Here is a 20,534-nt window from a genome sequence, read left to right on the forward strand (position 1 = left end):
GCAGAGCAACAGCAAACACCTCCTACTGGATCTCCCTCTGAAGCCAGCTCTCTCTGTTGAGCCGGCAGACCCTGAGCGAGGGAAGCCTGAGCTGAGGATGGCCCTTCACCCATGCTCTTGGGGTCCTCTGCCATAGCCACCACCAAGGAAGGGGGGAAAGGCAGGAAAGAGAAGAAGCGAAGGCCAAGAAAACTCTCAAACCGCTTTCGGTGAAAGGAAAAACTTCGCTGGTTCGAAGAGACACATCCTGCTAGGAGCATAGGCAGGAACAAGACTGACGCCCAGGGGGGCTAGCTCCTCCCTATACTGGGGCCGGTCTTTGTTCTATTGTCCCTGCCTACAGGAGCAAATTGAGAAGAGCTAACCCAGAATACAGGAGGTTAGGACCCTGTCTGCTGGGAAATCAGTGTATTTGACTGAGATTTGAAACAAAATAGACAGAGCATAGTTTTTACAACACAGAATGATTAGCATCTTAAAATATTATAGAATCATAGAATCTTATATACCTGTTCCATTGAAGGGCAAGCTATGATCTGGAGATCTTCATTACTGTATTCTTCTTTCAAAAGAGCATGCAGCTTCTGGAACACTTGCTGAATATTGTTCTTATGAAGGAAAGAAAATTTTTCCTTAAGCTCCCCTCAAAAACAGCATTCAATCATGAATACATAACTACTAACCTGGCTCTTGACTACATGTTTTACTGCCATTTAAATCAACAGGTCTGAAATGTGACTAACTTAAACTGATTAATTAGATTAAGGTGAAATTGAGCAAAGGAACAGAGAGTGCAGATTAGCACTGCCCCCTCTGTTCTCACTCTCTACATGTGGAGAATTAGAGCAACCTCTTCATGTGATCAGAAACTTTTGAGTCTTCTTTGGATTTCATGGAGAACTTTAAAATGTAGCAGAGACTCCCCTTTCAGCTTCTCATTCTCTAAAACCCCTCTCCTCTTGAGACATATCATTTTCCTCAGAAGGAAAGCAAAAATAGAGAGTATCAGGTTTAAGTGCACCCTTGCTCCTGTGTTTAGGAAAGTATGGTAATGCATACCATAGTCTTAAGCAAAATAGAAATCTTTTGAATCCAAAGAGAATGAATGTAACTGATGACTAAATTAAGTCTGTATTTTAAAATAATACACACACACACACACACCATAATATGAACTTATTTCTCAAATGGATAAAGAATGCTACAAAAATGCTTACCCTTACTGGCTTGAACAAAATGAATTCTGTGTCTTTATTGGATAAATACAGGGACATACTCTGTAGAGTTGATGGGAGTTTTGTTTTTATTGTCTTGTATGTTGAAGACACCAAGTCACTGACCTTTGCTGGAAATAAATTTGAAATGAATAATAATGTCAGGGAATCTGAAATTCTGAAGTAAAATTATCAGGCAGTACTTGCCTCTTGCTTGTTTGCCAAGTAAAGACAAGCCAGATTAACCTGATTACTGACTTCATCGTAATATACCTTTCTCTTCTAATTATCCAAAACATTGGGAGATAATTTTTCAATGCCATTATCCATAATTACAAAATACTACCTGGCAAAGGTTGGAAAAACACTAAAACAAGAAACACACAAATTAAACCTGTTTAGATTCACAAAGTGGCTGCAACAAGTACTTTTGGACAATAACGTAAGAAGAAAAAATGAGTTTATTTGCTGCTGGACAAAAATAAATTCAGTAACATAGCTTGGAAAGATAATAGAGTGCTTGTCAATAACAACCATCTCACAGTGGTGAGATAAGACCTCCTGGGTTAGCAATTTAAAAAATACTGAGCAGATACTTAGTGAGCAGATAGCCAGTCAAGGAGATCAAACAAAGGAAGAAGATTCACTATATGTTTGTTTTATCAACTGCCTTCAAATTCACTTCAAGTAATAATGACCTTATGAATGAGACATCTTTAATACACCCTGTCCTCAGTTGCTCTACTCCGGTCCTTTCTAATGAGTCATATCTTTTCATGATGTGGCCAATTTAATCATCTTGGCTTCCAGGGAGACTTCATTGGATCAATTTGTCTGGTTGTCCACAGTATCTTCAGCACTCTTCTTCAGTACCACATCTCACCACATGCAGCTTAACACATCCTCAAAATATATAATACATCAGCAGCATGGCTCAAAGGAACACCCACTCACTCACCCACCCACCACGCCAAACCACATATCCCACTTCTTAAAAATGTGCTGTTATTTTCTGTATCAATCTGCAGCGCTTCCCATTCAACCTTACTGATTTTCAACTTGACAGTTTTGGTATAGCATTCCAGTATATTAATACTGGCAAAGATCCTTCGTGGGAGATTAACTATGAAGGTGTAGCTACACTCCATCTCTTGATGTGACTCACAAAACATACCTTAAAAGCTAGGCAGCTGTACCAATTGAAGGAGTTCTGAAGCATTGATGAGTGGGTCTCTTTCACTTGGTTGCAGATACCTGGTTTTTGAGTGGGTTTTGGAAGTCATTTGCAGTTGTGGCAATGGTGCCATGACTGTAAATGTCAAGTGCAAAATTAATGAGTTTGTGATGTAGTGTACTAATTTGAGCACTGAACTCTAGAGACCAGGGTTCGAATCCCTGCTTGGCCATGGAAACCCACTGGCTGTTCTTGAGCGAGTCACACCCTTTCAACCTCAAAAAACAAACAAACAAACAAAAAAACCCAAAAAAAACACCTGCAAAAGCTTCACCTTAAGGTTGCCATAACTCAGGAACAACTTGAGGGCACACAAGAACATCAATAACAGTAACAACAACATACAACATCGTAGATACTGAACAGGATGCCAGACATAGTTTTGAATCTTTCTTTCTTTCTTTCCTGTCATGTCATCTGCAAATATGATAAGAATTCCTTCTACGCCCTCATCCAGATCCTTTATACTAATGTTGAACAGAAAAAGTCCTACATAGACATGAAGCACTCCACTGGATATTTACATCCAGGATGACACAGAGCCATTAATGAGCATTTCTTGGGTCTGATTATTCAGTCAAGTGCAGTATCCAGGCCCATAGAGGACTTTTGCTCAGTATTCTGAGACATATGTTGTGGGAACTCTGAAAAACTCGCTTTTTCCTTATCCCTACTTTAAACCTGGTTTGACAATATTGGTTAGTATGGGTGTTAAACTGGTTGCTCTGTATTTTTTCGCAATTCATTCTTCCTCCTTCCTTTGAAGATTTAGGAAAATGTTTCTCCATTTTTAGTCTTCATCAACCATTCTCTAAGAATTCTCAAAGGTTAAGATAGTGGATCAGATAGCAAGCACTATCTAGAATTTTCACTTTACTGATGCAAGCAAATAAATATGTGTTTAAAAGAGGGGCAAGACATCCTATGGCCCTCAACTTCCTCTTCAAAGACCCTGGCTAGTGACCAGTTCAGACCACTGGCTAGAGCTGTCCAGTTAGGCAGAGAACAAGACTAGGTTGGGAAAATGGCAGTCCCAGAAAGAGAGAGATAAATCCAAAGGAGGAGGGACATGGGGAAGAGAGACAGAGAGGACAGTTAGAACAGCATGGTGCTATATAATCTGACTATTAATTCTCCCCATGACTGATTTTGACCACTGCTCACAGATTATCTTCAATGGCCTGCAGTATGACCAAAGAAAGGTCAACTTGCCTTGGATTTAAAAGTCTACAATGAGAAAACCCATTATCCAGGATCTAGTTAAATGTTGTGGACACATTAAACATTTAAAACTGGCTGTACAAAATACCTGGCTGTGCCCATGGTTGCAGCAAAAGGTTGTACTTTGGACCCCTTTGAGTAGCCATTGTTTTCAAAGCAGAAACCTAAAATAATAAGATTGAAAATAGTGAATATATGGAATGAACCTTAAAATTTATATAATACTTATGCTATGTTGTGTTTTGAAGCATTCATAGAATCTTTGAATAATAGAGTTATAAAAATGTTGTGTTTTTATTTGGGTAGGACTAGATCGGCTATCTAGTCTAACTCCTGACCACGCATAATAAACAGCTAAAGCACTCCTGAAATACAGCCATGCACCCTCTGATTAAAGAACCACCATACAACAACAACCACCAGTTTCCATGTCGCCTTCACACTGCTGAACAGCCCTTACAGTTTCTAATGTTTACATGTAATTTTTTTTTCCAATTTGAATCCACTGATTCATCTCCTAGTCTCTGGAGCAGCAGAAAACAACCTTGCTCCATTCTACGTAACATCTCTTCAGATTTTTAAAGATGGCTAACATCATCTTCCATCATCTCTTTTACAAGCTAAACATAGTATGGTCTAAGCCATTCCGATAGGTTTGGCTTTCAGACCTCTACATTTTTGGTCACCCTTGTCTGAACACATTCCTAATTGTCAATCTCCATCTTTGATTTGAGGTGCCCACAGTTATTCCAGGTGAGAATAGAACAAAACAGAACAGTGTATTACTTTTATTTCTTTCAATCTAGGCACTTTACATCTGCTGACAGAGCCTAGAATTGCACTGTTGACTCCTTCGTAACTTACGTTCTACTAAAACTCTTTATTGTCAAGTCAGGTATCATCCAGCCTTTTCTGTGCTGAAAGTCATTTTGCTAGTCTTGGCTCATCTTTCCAATCTGTTAGGATAATTTGGACACCAGATTCTGTACTATGAGGTATTAGCTATTAGATGATTGGTGTTATTAACAAATTTGATAAGCTTGCTCTCTGTTCTGATATCCAAGCTGTTTATAAAGATATAGAACAAAATAGCTGTTTGTGCTCACACTAAAGGCTGGACAGATGAGAGCAGAGGGGACTTAGTGTTTCCAGAACATATTACATTAGGGATGGTTCCTTTTTAAATAAGAGTTAAAGTACAGTACTTAAATTGGCCAGTGGATAAGTTGATTCAGTTTTTTGGGTCCATTTTTAACTAATTTTTTGGGGAATATACATGAATATATACAACAGATCAAGAGAAGTAATAGTACTACTCTATTCTGCTTTGATCAGGCCTCAGCTGGAATACTGTGCCCAGTTCTGGGCACCACAATTAAAAAAAATGTTGACAAGCTGGAACCTGTCCAGAGGAAAGCAACTAAAATGGTGAAACAACTGGAAACCATGCCTTATGAGGACAATGGAATATGCTGCCTCAGAGTACGTTGGAGTCTCCTTTGGAGGTTTTTAAACAGAGGCTGGATGGCCATTAGTCAGGGGTGCTTTGATTGTGAATTCCTGCAAGGCAGGGGGCTGGACATAATGGCCCTTGAAGACTCTTCCAACTCTATGATTCTATGAATTAAAACTTCACGTAACAGTAGGACTGTCTAGCTTGCATATAGGAATATCATGGGAAAACCTTGTTAAAAGCATTGCTGAAATCAAGGTATATACCAGCACTACCCCGACCTATCAAGTATGTGCCTCTTTCAAAAAAAAGATAAGATTAGTCTAATGTGATTTATCTGTATAGTTATTTATCTTCTCCATATTTTTCTGCAATATTTTGGCCTCTTTATATAGATTATTATAATAATTGGCAAAAAATTAATGATTTTTTGATCTGTTAGGTAGGCTCATATTTCAGATAGTCTGCAACAGTTTGCTCCTTTGATATCTCACCTTTAAGAAACTCCTAGCCATCATGAATTCCCCTTCCTTTGAGCATTTTGGATCAAACGACCTCATACGTTTCCTTAAACTCTGACATGTGGCTTCCCTTTCCTCTCTGTAACAAATTCCAGATGTGCTTTTCCTAAATGGGAATACTTAAGCTGTTGCTGGAGAGCTCATGGATACTATACTTAGAAAGTGAGCCTTATAATGTCCTTACTTTTTTCCTTTATCAAAACAAACATAAAACTTGGTTGTTTGAGATATCACTGGCAATCTATAGAATCTTAGTACCTTTGCGAGGAATTCCTCCAGAGGTTCTACAAGTTGCTTGGTTTGCTGCTGAATGAACTGCTCACAGGCAAACTTGAGGTGCCGATCCACATCCTTTTTAGAGTCAATATAATGTTCTCTGATTTCTGGAGTACCCTGGAATGCAGAAAAAATATTTATCCCTTTCTTTCAATCTACAGAAATATTGATATTTCAAAAGCAGAATATTCCAGTTCATTAAACAAATGAACATTACCTCCAGTAAAAACTGTATCAGTGCATTGTTGCTACTCAGTCTAAAAAAATGTGCAACTGTCATTGGATTCAGGATTTTAAATGCAGCATCTGTAAAAACAGAACCATTTTAATGAATATCCCTGCATGAATATTCACTTTTATTTCTTTTTTTCTATTTTTCTTCACCCCTACAATAGGCAAATTAAAATGGAGTATCTATGAATTCTCAACTAAGTTTCATGCCAAAAAAAAAAAAAAAAAACCTTTCACATGTATAGAAAGCGAACTCTGAACAGGTAAATAGGGGTTCGGGCAGTTTTCCAGTGAAAGATCACCCAAAATTGGCCTGGAAATATTAAATGAGAAGGGGTCTGGAAACTTTGGGGGCTCCAGAGGCCAAACTCTGCCTAATCCTGATGTATAAGAAACTATCACAGGATTATCAGATCTATTCAAGGCAAGTTCATAAGAAGAAGATAGACCATCCGTTAGATAGTGAGGCCCCTCTCTGTTCAGGGTTTTCTTTCTTTTTCTTTTCTTTTCTTTTCTTTCTTTCTTTCTTTTTTTTTTTTTTTTTTTGGTTTAAAATATTTATTATGATTTTTTCCAAATACAGTAAAAATTACAAATATTTAGAAGTAAAAAAAAAAAAAAAAGAATAAATAGAACCAGGAAAAAAGTGCAAGTAAGATATAAAGAACATATAAATAAATAGAAAAATGGCTTCTGACTTTTCTTTTAGAGAAATTAGATGCAATATAATCATAACTCTTTATCTAAAACTACATCATACGCTTCTTCCAGTAAGCAACTATTAATTCTCAATTCTCAGTTATCAAGCTCAATGTCTTTTTTTCCACAAGAAGTTGATGAGGGGGTTTCAAATCCTTTTAAAAAGTCTCTAACGATTTTTCTCTAATCAAAGCAGATGGATCTGAAAGCTCACTCCATTTCAACAACCATTCCTCCTTTGTAGGTGGTACTGAATTTTTCTCCCTTTGTGCATATAGTAGTCTTGCTGCTCTGATCATATACTGTAGTAGTTTTTCACGGCTCTTTTCCAGCTGTTCATTCATTAGTCTCCCTAAAAGATGTTCTGGTTTTAATTTAATGGTGACCTTTAAAATCCTCTGTATCGAGATATGTACCTGGATGCAGAAAATTTTAGACTTTTCATATGTTCACCACATATTATAAAATGTCCTTTCCTGTTCACATTTCCAACATACAATTGAAATACCCCTATACATGCTTGACAATGTCTCTGGCATCATATATCAAAGTACATCATTTTTATAAAAAATATTTTCGAAGATCATAATATCAACTGCAGCATGTCCAAAGGAGGGTGACCAAAATGGAAAAGGGTCTAGAAACCTTGCCCTATGAAGAGCAACTTAGGGAGCTGGGGATGTTTAGCCTGGAGAAGAGAAGGTTGAGAGGTGATATGATAGCCCTGTTTAAATATTTGAAGGGATGCCATATTGAGGATCGAGCAAGCTTGTTTTCTGCTGCTCCAGAGAATAGGAACCAGAACAATAATAAAAATTAATAATAAAATGTATTTATATACTGCTTTTCCAAAACTGATCAATGGATGCAAGCTACAGGAAAAGAGATTCCACCTCAACATTAGGAGAAACTTCCTGACAGTAAAAGCTGTTAGACAGTGGGACGAGGGTGGTGGAGTTCCCTTCCTTAGAGGTCTTTAAACAGAGGCTGGATGGCCATCTGTCAGGGATGATTATGAGTTCCTGAATGGCAGGGGGTTGGACTGGATGGCCCTTGTCCCTTTCAACTCTATGATTCTATATAATGTAAATCTCAGCAACTCTGATGACATCCTTATCCAAAATTCTTAGCTCATTCTAACATACAATTTTTCATTTGTTCTTCTTGCGTGCCAAATTTTTAATAAAATGTATACATTTTACCAATCATATACTAGCTGTGCATAAAAGCAATTCAAACTCTGATTTGCTTTGCTCAAAACCACAGCTGTTTTTCTCCATCTTAACACTTTAAAGTAACTATAAACAAGTATACTGCTGAAAACTATCTCTCTCTACAAATAATTGTGCATTCAATTTAATCTTGCATTCTCCTTGACAATTCTCCAAAAGATCTTGGTAGGTTAACCATCTTTCTGTGTCTGTTGTTTCTCTTCTATAATAAGCTTCTCGGGCTGAGATACATAAAGGCATAGACACAGCCTTGGTTTTTATCTATTCCATATTCTTAATAAGGCATGTCTCATTGTAGTGGGAATTTTCCTGTTATAATAAAAAGCTATAGAAAGATGGAGTCACTTTGGTTAAAAGAAAAATAGTTTTTAAAATGAGGCTTGAAAGCTAGAGAAGAACTAGGGCCAGGTAATAAAAGTGCATCATGACCCATAAGAAGTTGGCACCAGCAAAGAAGACATAACATACACAATTTGAGATAATGGAGACATTTGTTGATGTTCAAAAGGAAGGTTACTGAAAGCTACTGAATGCCTGAAGGAGGGGTAAGGAGCGATGATGCAGTTATTAATATATGCATAATTCTCTGTCTTGATTGTAAGAATTCTGTGTGTTTAAATTGTAATTAGCCAATGAGATGTGAAGAAGGAGCTTCTTTGTGTAATTGACTATAAAATTAGGCCATCTTGTCTTGTTTGAGGCCTCAGCTTTTTGGAACTGGAATTCCACTGAGTTCATGTTTCCTTTGTCGACAATTGGAAATAAACTTATGGAGTTTTCAAATTACTAGGTCCTCTTGCTAATTCTTTGCTCTGCCAAGCCTAAAACTTTATGTCTCCTGAAATTTCTGTTACATCATAAAATAGCTATTAAAATCTATATTCACTTTGACTATATGATATCATCAATATTCATGCCACCTAAACCTCAGGTTGTGCCCTTCCAATTACAATAATCCTTTATTTCTCAGCACCATCTATTATTTCAAACAAACCAAACAGGCAGCAAAATACAATTTCAAATCTGATAAATCCACTTTGCTTTGTATCTTTAAAAAGAAAACACTTTATTCAATTAAAAAATGACATTAACAAACAGAACAAAACAGAAACAAAACCACTCACAGTAAGACCTTTACTAAACAAATAGAACATTGAACACATTTAAAAATTACTTCCAATGTACTGTATTTTGTTGCATCGTTTATTCTACTGGAATGTATGATATATAGTATATAGCCAGACAAATTTAATAATGGAAAATATAATGTATGGAGACATTTGTAAAAGCAAAGTATACTGCATATATTGTGAATGATATTTCTAAAATAATAATAATAATAATTTTTAAAAAAAAAAAGAAAGCGATTGAGAAAAAGATTTGGATAAAGTGTACATGATCAAATGGACACAAGATATGGCCACACAATAGCTTTAGATAACTGGGAAAACCTATGGGGGAAAAATTTTTTAACAGCCTCACAAGATTTAAAGGAAAAGAGAAGAGAAGCAAACATTTCATTAATTTTAAAACCCGAAAAAGACCCACAAGAAATTAAAAATTACAGACCGATTTCATTACTAAATACTGGTTAAAAATTTTTTATGGCCACTTTAGAGAAGAGATTAAAAAAAGTTATGCAAAATTGGATAGGAGAAGAACAAAATGGTTTTTTATCTCAAAGACATTTAAGAAAAAATAAAAGAATGATGACAGATTTAATTGAATTGTTTAAGGATAAAAAAAGATAGGGGATTGGCTATAATACTGATAGATATGGAAAAAGCATTTGGCAAGGTAAATTGGAATATAGTATTTGAAATTTTTTAAAAAGTAGGAATCAAGGGTAGATTTTTAAATTGGATAAAAGCTATCTATAAATATCAAGAAGCGTCTTTAATCATAAATGGAGAAAAAACAAAACCAGTAAACATTAATCGAGGCACAAGACAAGGATGTCCTTTATCTCCTTTATTATTTATTAGAAATATTAATTAGGAAAATAGAACAAAACAAATAAATTCAAGGAGTTAACAATAAAGTAGCTGAAATTAAAACTTTAGCATTTGCCGATGACCTAGCTTTCTTCTTGGAAGATCCCCTATTAAGTATAAAAGAATTACAAAACGAACTTAAGAAATTTGAAAAAATATCAGGACTGAAAGTTAATGAGAGCAAAACATATATGTTAACTAAAAATTTAAGGAAAACTGAGGAAAGAGAGTTAATAGAAATTTCAGGCTATAATATTACAAAAAAAGCAAGATATTTAGGAACTGACATAACTACAAACAATATAGACTTATTTAAGAATAATTATAATAAGTTATGGAATCAGATTAAAAGAGACATAGAAAATTGGAAATCCTTAAAATTATCATTGTTAGGAAGAATAGCATGTATTAAAATGAATATTTTACCAAAATTATTGTTTTTATACCAAACAATCCCAGTTATACCAAAATATAAACTTATTCAAGTATGGCAAAAAGATTTAACAAAATTTATATGGATGGGGAAAAAACCTAGAGTGCAAATGAAAATATTGCAAGATGCTAGAGAGAGGGGTGGATTGGCCGTTCCAGATTTAAAAATCTACTTTCATGCTACATGTCTAGTATGGGTCAAAGAATGGTTAGAGTTGAAAGATAAAAAAATGTTGAGATTGGAAGGGGAAGGACTGACTTTTGGATGGCGTGCATACCTGTACTATAATAAAGAAAAAACTGACAAAGAATTTAATAATCATTGTATACAGAAACCACTATTATGGATTTGGAAAAGAGTTAGGAAAAAAATTGGTGAAAAAATTACATTAGAAACTTCCCCCCAAGAAGCATTTCTCTGGAGAGAAAAAGGAATGACAAGGAATTGGCTAAGATATACAGATCTATTACTTAAAGAAATTAATGACTATAGATTTAAATCAGAAGAAGAGCTAATAAACCAAAACTACAAAATACATTGGTATTTAAGATGGCAATTAAAGGAAAGATTTAAAACAGATCAAAAGGAAAATTTAATTGTGAAAGAGGAAATAGAATTAGAGAAATTATTAAAATCTGACAATAAAGGTCTATTATCAAATATATAAATATTTATTAAAAATTGAATTAGAAAAGGAAACTATTAAAAGTAATATGATAATTTGGGCCCAGAACATCGGACATAATATTGAACTTTACCTGGAATAAGATATTAAAATATACACGAAGTAAAACATTAGGGAAAATTATTACAAAATGTTCTACAGATGGTACATAACACTGGAAAAATTAGCAAAAATGTATGGCTTAAACACTGAATGTTGGAAATGTTAAAAAGAGAGAGGAACTTTTTTTCATAGCTGGTGGTCGTGCAAAAAATTAAAAAATATTGGCAAGAAATCCATTAAAAAAATCAGTAAGATATTGAAAATAAAAATGTAATTTAAACCCGAAATTTATTTGTTGAATATAACAGGCAAAGAATTAGAAAAAAAGTATGGTAGAATAATATTTTATTTAATCACTGCAGCAAGAATAATTTTGGCACGTAAGTGGAAGGAAGAAAATACACCAGAACTAAAGGAATGGATTGAAAAAATATACGAATTGGCTGAAATAGATAAATTGACACGGCTATTGAAGGATGAAAATCTGGAAGATTTTTATAAATAATAATAATAATAATAATAATACGTTTTATTTATAGACCGCTATTCCGCAATGATCATAGCGGTGTACAGTGAAAATTGTAATACAATACAAAACTTAAACAGTTAAAGGAGGGAGAAGTCTCGTCCTTCAGGCAGTCCCTGATGTTGCTGGTCTGCCTGATGGCTCCCTCTGAGGCCAAGATGACAGTTGAGGAGGGAGGGGCCTCTTCCTTCAGGCAGTCCCCGATGTTGCTGGGTCTGCCTGATGGCTCCCTCTGAGGCCGAGATGACAGTTGAGGAGGGAGGGGCCTCTTCCTTCAGGCAGTCCTTGATGTTGCTGGGTCTGCCTGATGGCTCCCTCTGAGGCCAAGGTGACAGTTGAAGAGGGAGGGGCCTCTTCCTTCAGGCAGTCCTCGATGTTGCTGGGTCTGCCTGATGGCTCCCTCTGAGGCCGAGATGACAGTTGAAGAGGGAGGGGCCTCTTCCTTCAGGCAGTCCTCGATGTTGCTGGGTCTGCCTGATGGCTCCCTCTGAGGCCGAGATGACAGTTGAAGAGGGAGGGGCCTCTTCCTTCAGGCAGTCCTCGATGTTGCTGGGTCTGCCTGATGGCTCCCTCTGAGGCCGAGATGACAGTTGAAGAGGGAGGGGCCTCTTCCTTCAGGCAGTCCAAGATGTTGCTGGGTCTGCCTGATGGCTCCCTCTGAGGCCGAGATGACAGTTGAAGAGGGAGGGGCCTCTTCCTTCAGGCAGTCCTCGATGTTGCTGGGTCTGCCTGATGGCTCCCTCTGAGGCCGAGATGACAGTTGAAGAGGGAGGGGCCTCTTCCTTCAGGCAGTCCTCGATGTTGCTGGGTCTGCCTGATGGCTCCCTCTGAGGCCGAGATGACAGTTGAAGAGGGAGGGGCCTCTTCCTTCAGGCAGTCCTCGATGTTGCTGGGTCTGCCTGATGGCTCCCTCTGAGGCCGAGATGACAGTTGAAGAGGGAGGGGCCTCTTCCTTCAGGCAGTCCTCGATGTTGCTGGGTCTGCCTGATGGCTCCCTCTGAGGCCGAGATGACAGTTGAAGAGGGAGGGGCCTCTTCCTTCAGGCAGTCCAAGATGTTGCTGGGTCTGCCTGATGGCTCCCTCTGAGGCCAAGATGACAGTTCAGGAGGGAGGGGCCTCTTCCTTCAGGCAGTCCAAGATGTTGCTGGGTCTGCCTGATGGCTCCCTCTGAGGCCAAGGTGACAGTTGAAGAGGGAGGGGCCTCTTCCTTCAGGCAGACCTCGATGTTGCTGGGTCTGCCTGATCGCTCCCTCTGAGGCCGAGATGACAGTTGAGGAGGGAGGGGCCTCTTCCTTCAGGCAGTCCTCGATGTTGCTGGGTCTGCCTGATGGCTCCCTCTGAGGCCGAGATGACAGTTGAAGAGGGAGGGGCCTCTTCCTTCAGGCAGTCCTCGATGTTGCTGGGTCTGCCTGATGGCTCCCTCTGAGGCCGAGATGATAAAGACTGGGATGACGTGATAATGTACTTACAACAAGGAGAAGAAATATTTACAGAAGGTTTCAAAGATTAATGAATTGAAAACATTTATGTGTGTGTGTGTGTGTGTGTGTATGTATACACACACACACACACACACATTGGAATGATGAATGTAACAAAATATAGATAAAAGAATGTTTAGATAAAGCAGCCGCAAAATCTGAAAAAATTTAGAGTCTTTTTAGAAAATAGATATAGTTAAGATGTAGCAAACAAAATATTGAATCTAAGAAAGAAAATAATAAGGATCACAAATGAAGTTATAAGTATTGTCCTCGTGCACAAGATAGGAAGAATTGTTTTTAGTTAAATGTTGTATAAGGGATTTAGGTAGTCATTAGTTGTTAGAAGCATAGAGTGAAAGAAGATGTTATATGTTAGTGTGAGTGTTTTAGGTGTTGTAAAGTCGAGTAGATTAAGTTAGAGATGTTATTAGATTTATTTTTGTTTATGTCATTGTGTTGTATTGTATTGTCTAATATCTTCAATAAAATTTATTAAAATAAAAAAATGATATATCTAATGATAGCAGCAAGTCTAATCTTAGCAAAGAGATGGAAAATTGAGGAACCTCCAACAATAGATGATTGGAGAGGTAAGGTCAGAGACATGGAAGAAATGAATGAAATAATATTCTTATTAAATAAACTGAAAAACAAAAAAGAAAAAGACTGGTCCTGATTTGAATAATATTGGCTAAACTGCTAATAGAAGAACATACAATTTCTTATATTTAGCTTCTATCAAAAAAAAAAAATGAAAAAAAAATTACATTATTGAGAATAACATGGAAAAAATAGAATAAAAATTATTAATATCCATGGATATTTTATCTATGGATTCAAGTATCCACGGCTTGAAAATATTTTAAAAATACATACATTCCAAAAAGCAAATCTTGATTTTGCCATTTCATATAACAGACACCATTTCACTATGCCATTGTATTTAATGGGACTTCATCATCCATAGATTTTGGTATCCGTGGGGGATCCTGGAACCGAACCCCAGTGGATAACAAGGACCCACTGTATATGATTTTCATGAACAATGACAAAACTAATAGCAAACACAATTAATCAAGAAAAAAAACAAGAAAAGAGAAGGAAGGGGGAAAAATGAAAATAAACATGAACAGTTTGTTTTAAGGAAGGAGTAACAAAGATAGGTTCTATACATAAATTGGTATATCACTAATTGTAATCATGGAAAATATTTGAGACAAGGAACCAAGTGGCAAACAATAAAAATCAATCTCATTTAGGGTGATGAACTGTATGGAAGTTTCTATGGTGAAAAAATTTATTAAATATGTATGATAACCGTAATGGATTTTTTTGTTTATGACAATTTTTTTAAAATTAAAGTTTAAAATGACTCCTCAAATTGGGGTTGGAAACTAACTGGCCCTCAGGGGTCACATATTGTACTGCCAAAAGGTCCTAAAAATTTGTCAAGGTTAGACAAATGTTACCCCACTCCTGCTCTGTACATTTGCCTCCAACTGCATAGCTGGACTAATTCATCAGTCAGAATAATTCAATACCTCTAGTCTTCTTAAGATCCAAAGAAATTTCTTTTATCGTGAATTCGGTGTGGAAAGGAGCAATTTGTTCACGAAGAATCAAAAGGTGTTTTATTAAGAAAAGCTGTCCATCTATCGGAGTCTACATTATAAAAAAGAATTCATGTGAAAAGAAAGGAAGACCATCAGTTTGTACTCTTACAATTTCATCTGTTTTTAGGCTAGTCTAAATAAATCTTCCATTTCCCATTAAACCATCTGTGCATCTTTAGCTAACATCACACTAGAGATGAAACAACTGATATTCATAATATATAACCAATGTGCACAAGAAGGCAGAGACACCTGCAAAAGTAGATGCTTATCCTGTAATCTCTAACTGCATTCATTACACCTGTTTGGAGACTTTTACCACTGAACTATTTGCTTTCTGAACAATTCAAATTACAATATGCATTTATATTTAGAGTGTTCTTCAGCTGATATAGACTACTGAATCATGAAGTCACAATCTTCTCGACAAGCTTCATCTTTAATTCCTCCCACCAATTTTCAAAATGCTCCAATTATTCAATTTCTTTCTTCCAAGGGGTGAAACACATGGGCAAAATAAAGTGGCTTCCAACCACTTTGAAGGTGGGGCATTTAGACAATGTAGGTGGCAAAGTGAGAAGCAAGTGGAACAAAGACATGCTCTGGGGCTAAAAACCAGAGCAAAAAGAAGCCCCAATACGCTTACATAACGTGGAAAATGCTCTTCTTCATGCCTGCATATAAACAGCATGGGGTTGTGGCAAAGCAAAAAAGTCAAAGTGCAACAACTCCAATGGATGTAATGAAAACATACACAAATAGACAGGGGAGCATGGGGTGAAGGGAGGGAAGCCAGCTATAGCACTGGGGGGCGGGGGGGGGGGAGGAAGAAGAGTGCATGTGCATGTCCCTTCTGCTTTCCCCTGAGCTTTAGTCATATGCATGCCCCTCCCACCCTTCCCCACTGATTTACAGTTTTTCCACTTTTCCAGGAATCTTGCACCCCAATCCCCGCAAAAGTGGAGCGACGACTCTCTCTCTCTCTCTCTGTGTTTGTGTGTGTGTGTGTGTTACAGATACCTTACAGAGAAAAATGGAGGAGCATTAACTGTAAATAATAATTATATCTAGTCTCAAAAGTGGCACTGCAAACTCCTATACAGACTGTTTATAGTAATTAAAGTAGTTATTGCATTAGTCTAACTGTATCAAACCATTATGCAACCATTATATAAAACATCTACTGAATACCTCCTATTCAAAGTAACATTATCTAACCTTATTTTTAGCAATGGACTCTGCAGCTGCTAACAATGACTGAATGCAGGCAGATAAGGCCTCCTGTGACAATCCTTGGAAGACTGCTCTCTAGGGAGAGGAAAAAGAAGAAAACATGCTTTCATAAAGCTTACTTTCTCCTCCCTCAACACAACAGAGCAGGAGTGGATCAAGTAGGAGCCACACATCACATATAGCCTCAATACCATTTTGTGGACTAAACCCCCTCTCTTCAGTCCCTGAGTCTCTTCCACAAAATGTCTTAAAAATCCTCTCCACAATGTTTTTTTCCCACCAGAGGATTCTAGAATATGAAAACTGGCCCCCAGACATTCCAAAGTTACTAATATCTGCTCTAGAGCAATCACACAGCTTGCATCTTCAGTTTGCAAAAGCAAACATTTAACTTTATTTTGCTTCACAATTTCTCAGATACTACATGTGGAAGAGAAAAAAATAGGGTTGAATTCAGAATAAATAAGATGAACTTAAGTTTCACTGAATCATCCAATTAATCATGATTTATTTATTTTATTTATTTTAAACTGTAACTGAATTCAACTAACTTAACTTGAATGTAACAGTGTGTATCAGTTATGATTTATGTAGAACAAGGTTAACCTTTGTGAAGGCCCTCTTATTATTTATTTTCAAGTCACAAAATTATTGTATGGTACTTTCACCTCTTTCTCTAATGGTAGTGTAATGGTAAGTGTAGATAATCAGGGGGAGTTAAGAATTTAATGTCTACTTTGTGCACCCCATTCTAAAATTACTTCCAAGAATAGAATATGCATCTATAGTAAATAGGCAATTCACTTTTTTAGTATGGAAACTTTGACCCACCAAATGTTTTGGAGGGTCCCACCACCCAGCCAACTGTTAAAAGCAGACTTAGGCGGGTTACAGACCGCCCATTTGGGGCGGGCTGCACCCGCCCCTTTCCCCAGGGTATTGGGGCCTCAGTGTCCAGAGCGGCAGCCACTGAGGCCCCGATCCGCCACTTTTCAGGCTGCGGGGAAGCAGCAAAAGGTTCCTTCCCCGCAGCCAGGAAAGGGGTGTCCTTGGGGCTTCAAGCCCCAAGGACACCCCGTGGTGGCGGGGAGGAGGAGAAAGGGGCCGCTTGGCCCCTCTCCTTTGGTCCGCTGGGCGCAGCCATGTGAAGGCTGCGCCCAGCGGACCAAACCAGGAAGGAGCTCTGAAACGGAGCTCCTTCCTGCTCCGCGCTAAGGGCGCACTAAGCGCCCTGGCACGGAGCGAGGACGTCATGTCCGCACCGCCCCGTATAGAGGCGGCACGGTCGTGACGTCCTCATGGCGGCAGCCGTGTGGAACGGCCGCTGCCATTTTGTGCGCGCGGAAGCATCGCCCCTTTCTAACCCTAGTACATGCTCTGCGCATACTTTCTGGCCCGTTTGTAACGGGCCATAGCATTACAGCTATGATAAAAGTGTATGCATACATCAATACATCTGTAAAGCTTGGAAAGACACACAAGTGTCCTTCTGACAGTAGGATACCACATTCCATGGAGATCTGCAGGTGAAACTGTAGTCTGAAGTCTAAGGTTACTGGATTCCAATGTATCTAAAAAACAGAAGGGACATATTGTTTACCACTGCCTCACATTTAAGAATATTCACATTCTTTATGATAACCAATTATATATGCTACTTTGAAACCCATTATGATTGTTCTGAAAGCCAACATGATTTGTATATTGACCCATAGATGTCAGCCTTGGATGATAGCCTTGGTTTCTTATACCACAAACAATTGGCTGTAAAGTGTCTCAACTGAATTTGTGCCTAAGTAAGCTACCACTGAAAGAAATATTCTACACCAGTGGTTTTCACACCTTGGGGTGAGAACCCTGGTATGTGTGTGGTACAGTGTTGCTCAAGGCGAGTGAGGAGGACCTGATTCTTCCTCCTCCTTCCCTTCCCAAGCTTTTTTTATGTGTAAAATGTACATATGCTTTGACTTAAATATTGAATTTGCTTAAATAAAATTATTCTAATTTGAACAGCTCCCACAACAAGTGTGAAACCTCCAACATTGTCTGGTTCTTGCTTTGACTTAAGTGCCAGTTGCAGATGTGCAGAGGCTAAGAAACTAGCTTGGTTAAGGCTCAGATGCATCAAAGCTAGGTTCCTGGCCAAGGAACTGGCCCCATGAGTGCTGGTGAAGATGACATCTCAAATGTTGTTTACTTTCCCTGCAGGGAGGATGTAGGATGGGCAAAGTGGGAATTCTTGTTGTTAATTCCATCAGTTAATGAAGATAACAATGAGATTTCTCAATGTAGCAGAAAGGTGTAGATTTCCTCTACACTCTATACAGGCCAAATTAGGTCCAGGGCCAAAAAACTGCAGAGGAAGGTAGCATATGGTGTCTCAGAAATATTCTATTAGCTAGGCATATTTTATAATCCATAAACCCGTAGACACTTTGAGTCAGATACTGCAAAATGTTGCCAATGGAATATGTGGGCTGTTGCTGTGGCCCTTAGGAATCCAGAAAGCTTTTTCTGAAAAAAAAAATTGTTTTGCCCCTAAATGACCTACAGCGGGAATTATTGCTACATTTTTGCCTATCCAAACCATTTTAAGCCTGTGTGTATATGCCTTCATGTTGCCTGGCAACCTCACAAATTCCATAGTTTTCTTAGACAAGGAATACTCACTAAGATGTGAGTTTGCCAGTTCCTTTCTCTGAAATATAGCCTACAAACACCTGGTATTAGTTGGTGGTCTCCCATCCGAGATGACCCTATATAGCTTCCAAGACCAGACAAGATCTAGTGCATTTAGGTTAATTAAGCTGAAGTAATATTCAAAGATTGCTGCCATAGTTTGTGTATGAGCAGTGGCAGAACCTTGTTGCCTACTAAACAGCTCAGCAGAAATCACTTGGTGAGGTCTCTAAATGTCAATGAAAAGGAGGTGCTTTCTGGTTTTAGTTCCACAAAGGGATTACCCCATCCCTTTACTGCAGAGATGGGCAACTGCCAGGGCTGAGCAATTGTGTTGGCTCCCTATGGAACACTGGCATGCTGCAGCTACTGGCATCCCTTATCTCCTTCAAAACAGGCTTCTGGAAATATAGAGCCCTTCCTTCATCTTATACAGGTCTCTTTAGGCATAAAAAAGGTGACTTCCCCACCATGCATGTATAGAATGATGAAATGGTCAAAAGATCAGTCAGAGGCTTTGGGCTACTGGTTATCAAAGAAAAGCAAAATCCTCCCCAATTTGGAGGGGGGTTTGGTGTGGCAACTCTGGGAGGAGGGGGTATACAAAAACAGCCTTCAGCCAAGAGGCCATATTTGGTCACACCTTTTTTAGTGACTATCTCACCCTGGAACTACTAGGAAGTGCCTTTAGAATTGAAATGCCAGACAATCATTAGCTGAGACAAGAACTTTGTGCTGTGAAGCCTCTGCAATATATGTTATGTTAAAAAAATCTTTATGAATAGAACAGTCAAACAATTTTTCCAGGTTCTCAAGGATGTTAGGTTATCTAAAAATGTCAATATGCCAATCCCAATTGAAAATATTCAATACTTGTAATATTATTACAAATACTGAATACCCTCTTTGGTTCTCTCTGGAATGTTCTTCAAATACCGAAAAGCCATAGGCAAATACTGCTATTATTTGCAAGATTTCAGAAGTATAAATTACTTTGTACAAATTAAACAAACACAGAAAAACAAGCATACCAAGTTTTACCACACTGTAGCTTTTTGGATCATCCAGTTTTGTAGCCGACAGTGCTGTATCTGCAGGCAACTTTTTCGCTTCATCTTTTAAGCTCTGTGAAATTTGCTAGCAGAAAAAACACAATTATTTAAAATAATTGTTTCTACTGCAGAAACTACCATTGATCTGCATAGGAACAAAACTCAAACCACCACATTTCACAGTACAAAAAATGAAAACATATTGAAGATATACATGACATAACACTGATAATTCAGGGATTTAAAATCACAGGAAAGCCGACAAAGGAGCACAATTTCTGTTTCAATTACATAGATCTATTGTCTTATTTTTTGTTTGTTTGTTTTTATGAGTCATTCCTGGATATTCCTCACGTGCTTTTTATTTATTTTTTAAAATATTTTTAATTTTATTAAATTATCTTAACATATATACAAACAGTGTTTCATATGCCCCAATCCCCCCTCCCCCCTCCCATATGGCTTGAAAGAGTTTATACACTATTTACCATTAGTAACTTATATTCAATATGTGAGATAAGGATTTAATTACATTGTTGATTTCACTGTACTCCGTATTCCCTTTAATCTTCTCAAGCAGGTTTCCCAACCCAAGTTCCAAGCTTCTACCTTCTCTAACAATATCAAACAGTAAGTCCAGTAATACCTTTGACTTTATTTAGCATCTTTTTGATGATCATCTCCAATGGTGTTTTATTATTTTCCTTCATAT

At 37.7% G+C, this 20,534-nt stretch overlaps 1 protein-coding gene across 3 annotated transcripts in view; it reads right to left on the reverse strand.

Annotated features, from left to right (window-relative positions):
* The window catches only part of LOC149318986 (conserved oligomeric Golgi complex subunit 3-like), a 92,067-nt gene that overhangs the window by 11,789 nt on the left and 59,744 nt on the right, over positions 1 to 20,534 (reverse strand). For 2 of the 3 annotated variants that reach the window (XM_089510870.1, XM_089510872.1), the window contains 9 exons: positions 19,802 to 19,907; positions 17,538 to 17,662; positions 16,077 to 16,166; positions 14,787 to 14,907; positions 6,137 to 6,225; positions 5,902 to 6,036; positions 3,758 to 3,833; positions 1,218 to 1,345; positions 510 to 608 (listed from right to left, as the gene is read on the reverse strand). In XM_089510870.1, coding sequence (XP_089366996.1) covers positions 510 to 608; positions 1,218 to 1,345; positions 3,758 to 3,833; positions 5,902 to 6,036; positions 6,137 to 6,225; positions 14,787 to 14,907; positions 16,077 to 16,166; positions 17,538 to 17,662; positions 19,802 to 19,907 — 969 coding nt within the window. The remainder of the gene's footprint in view (positions 1 to 509; positions 609 to 1,217; positions 1,346 to 3,757; positions 3,834 to 5,901; positions 6,037 to 6,136; positions 6,226 to 14,786; positions 14,908 to 16,076; positions 16,167 to 17,537; positions 17,663 to 19,801; positions 19,908 to 20,534) is intronic. The other variant, XM_089510871.1, reaches the window with a different exon arrangement.

This window comes from Sceloporus occidentalis, unplaced genomic scaffold, assembly GCF_023333645.1.
Source record: "Sceloporus occidentalis isolate IW3139 unplaced genomic scaffold, rSceOcc1.0.p SCAF_2, whole genome shotgun sequence".
NCBI lineage: Eukaryota > Metazoa > Chordata > Lepidosauria > Squamata > Phrynosomatidae > Sceloporus > Sceloporus occidentalis.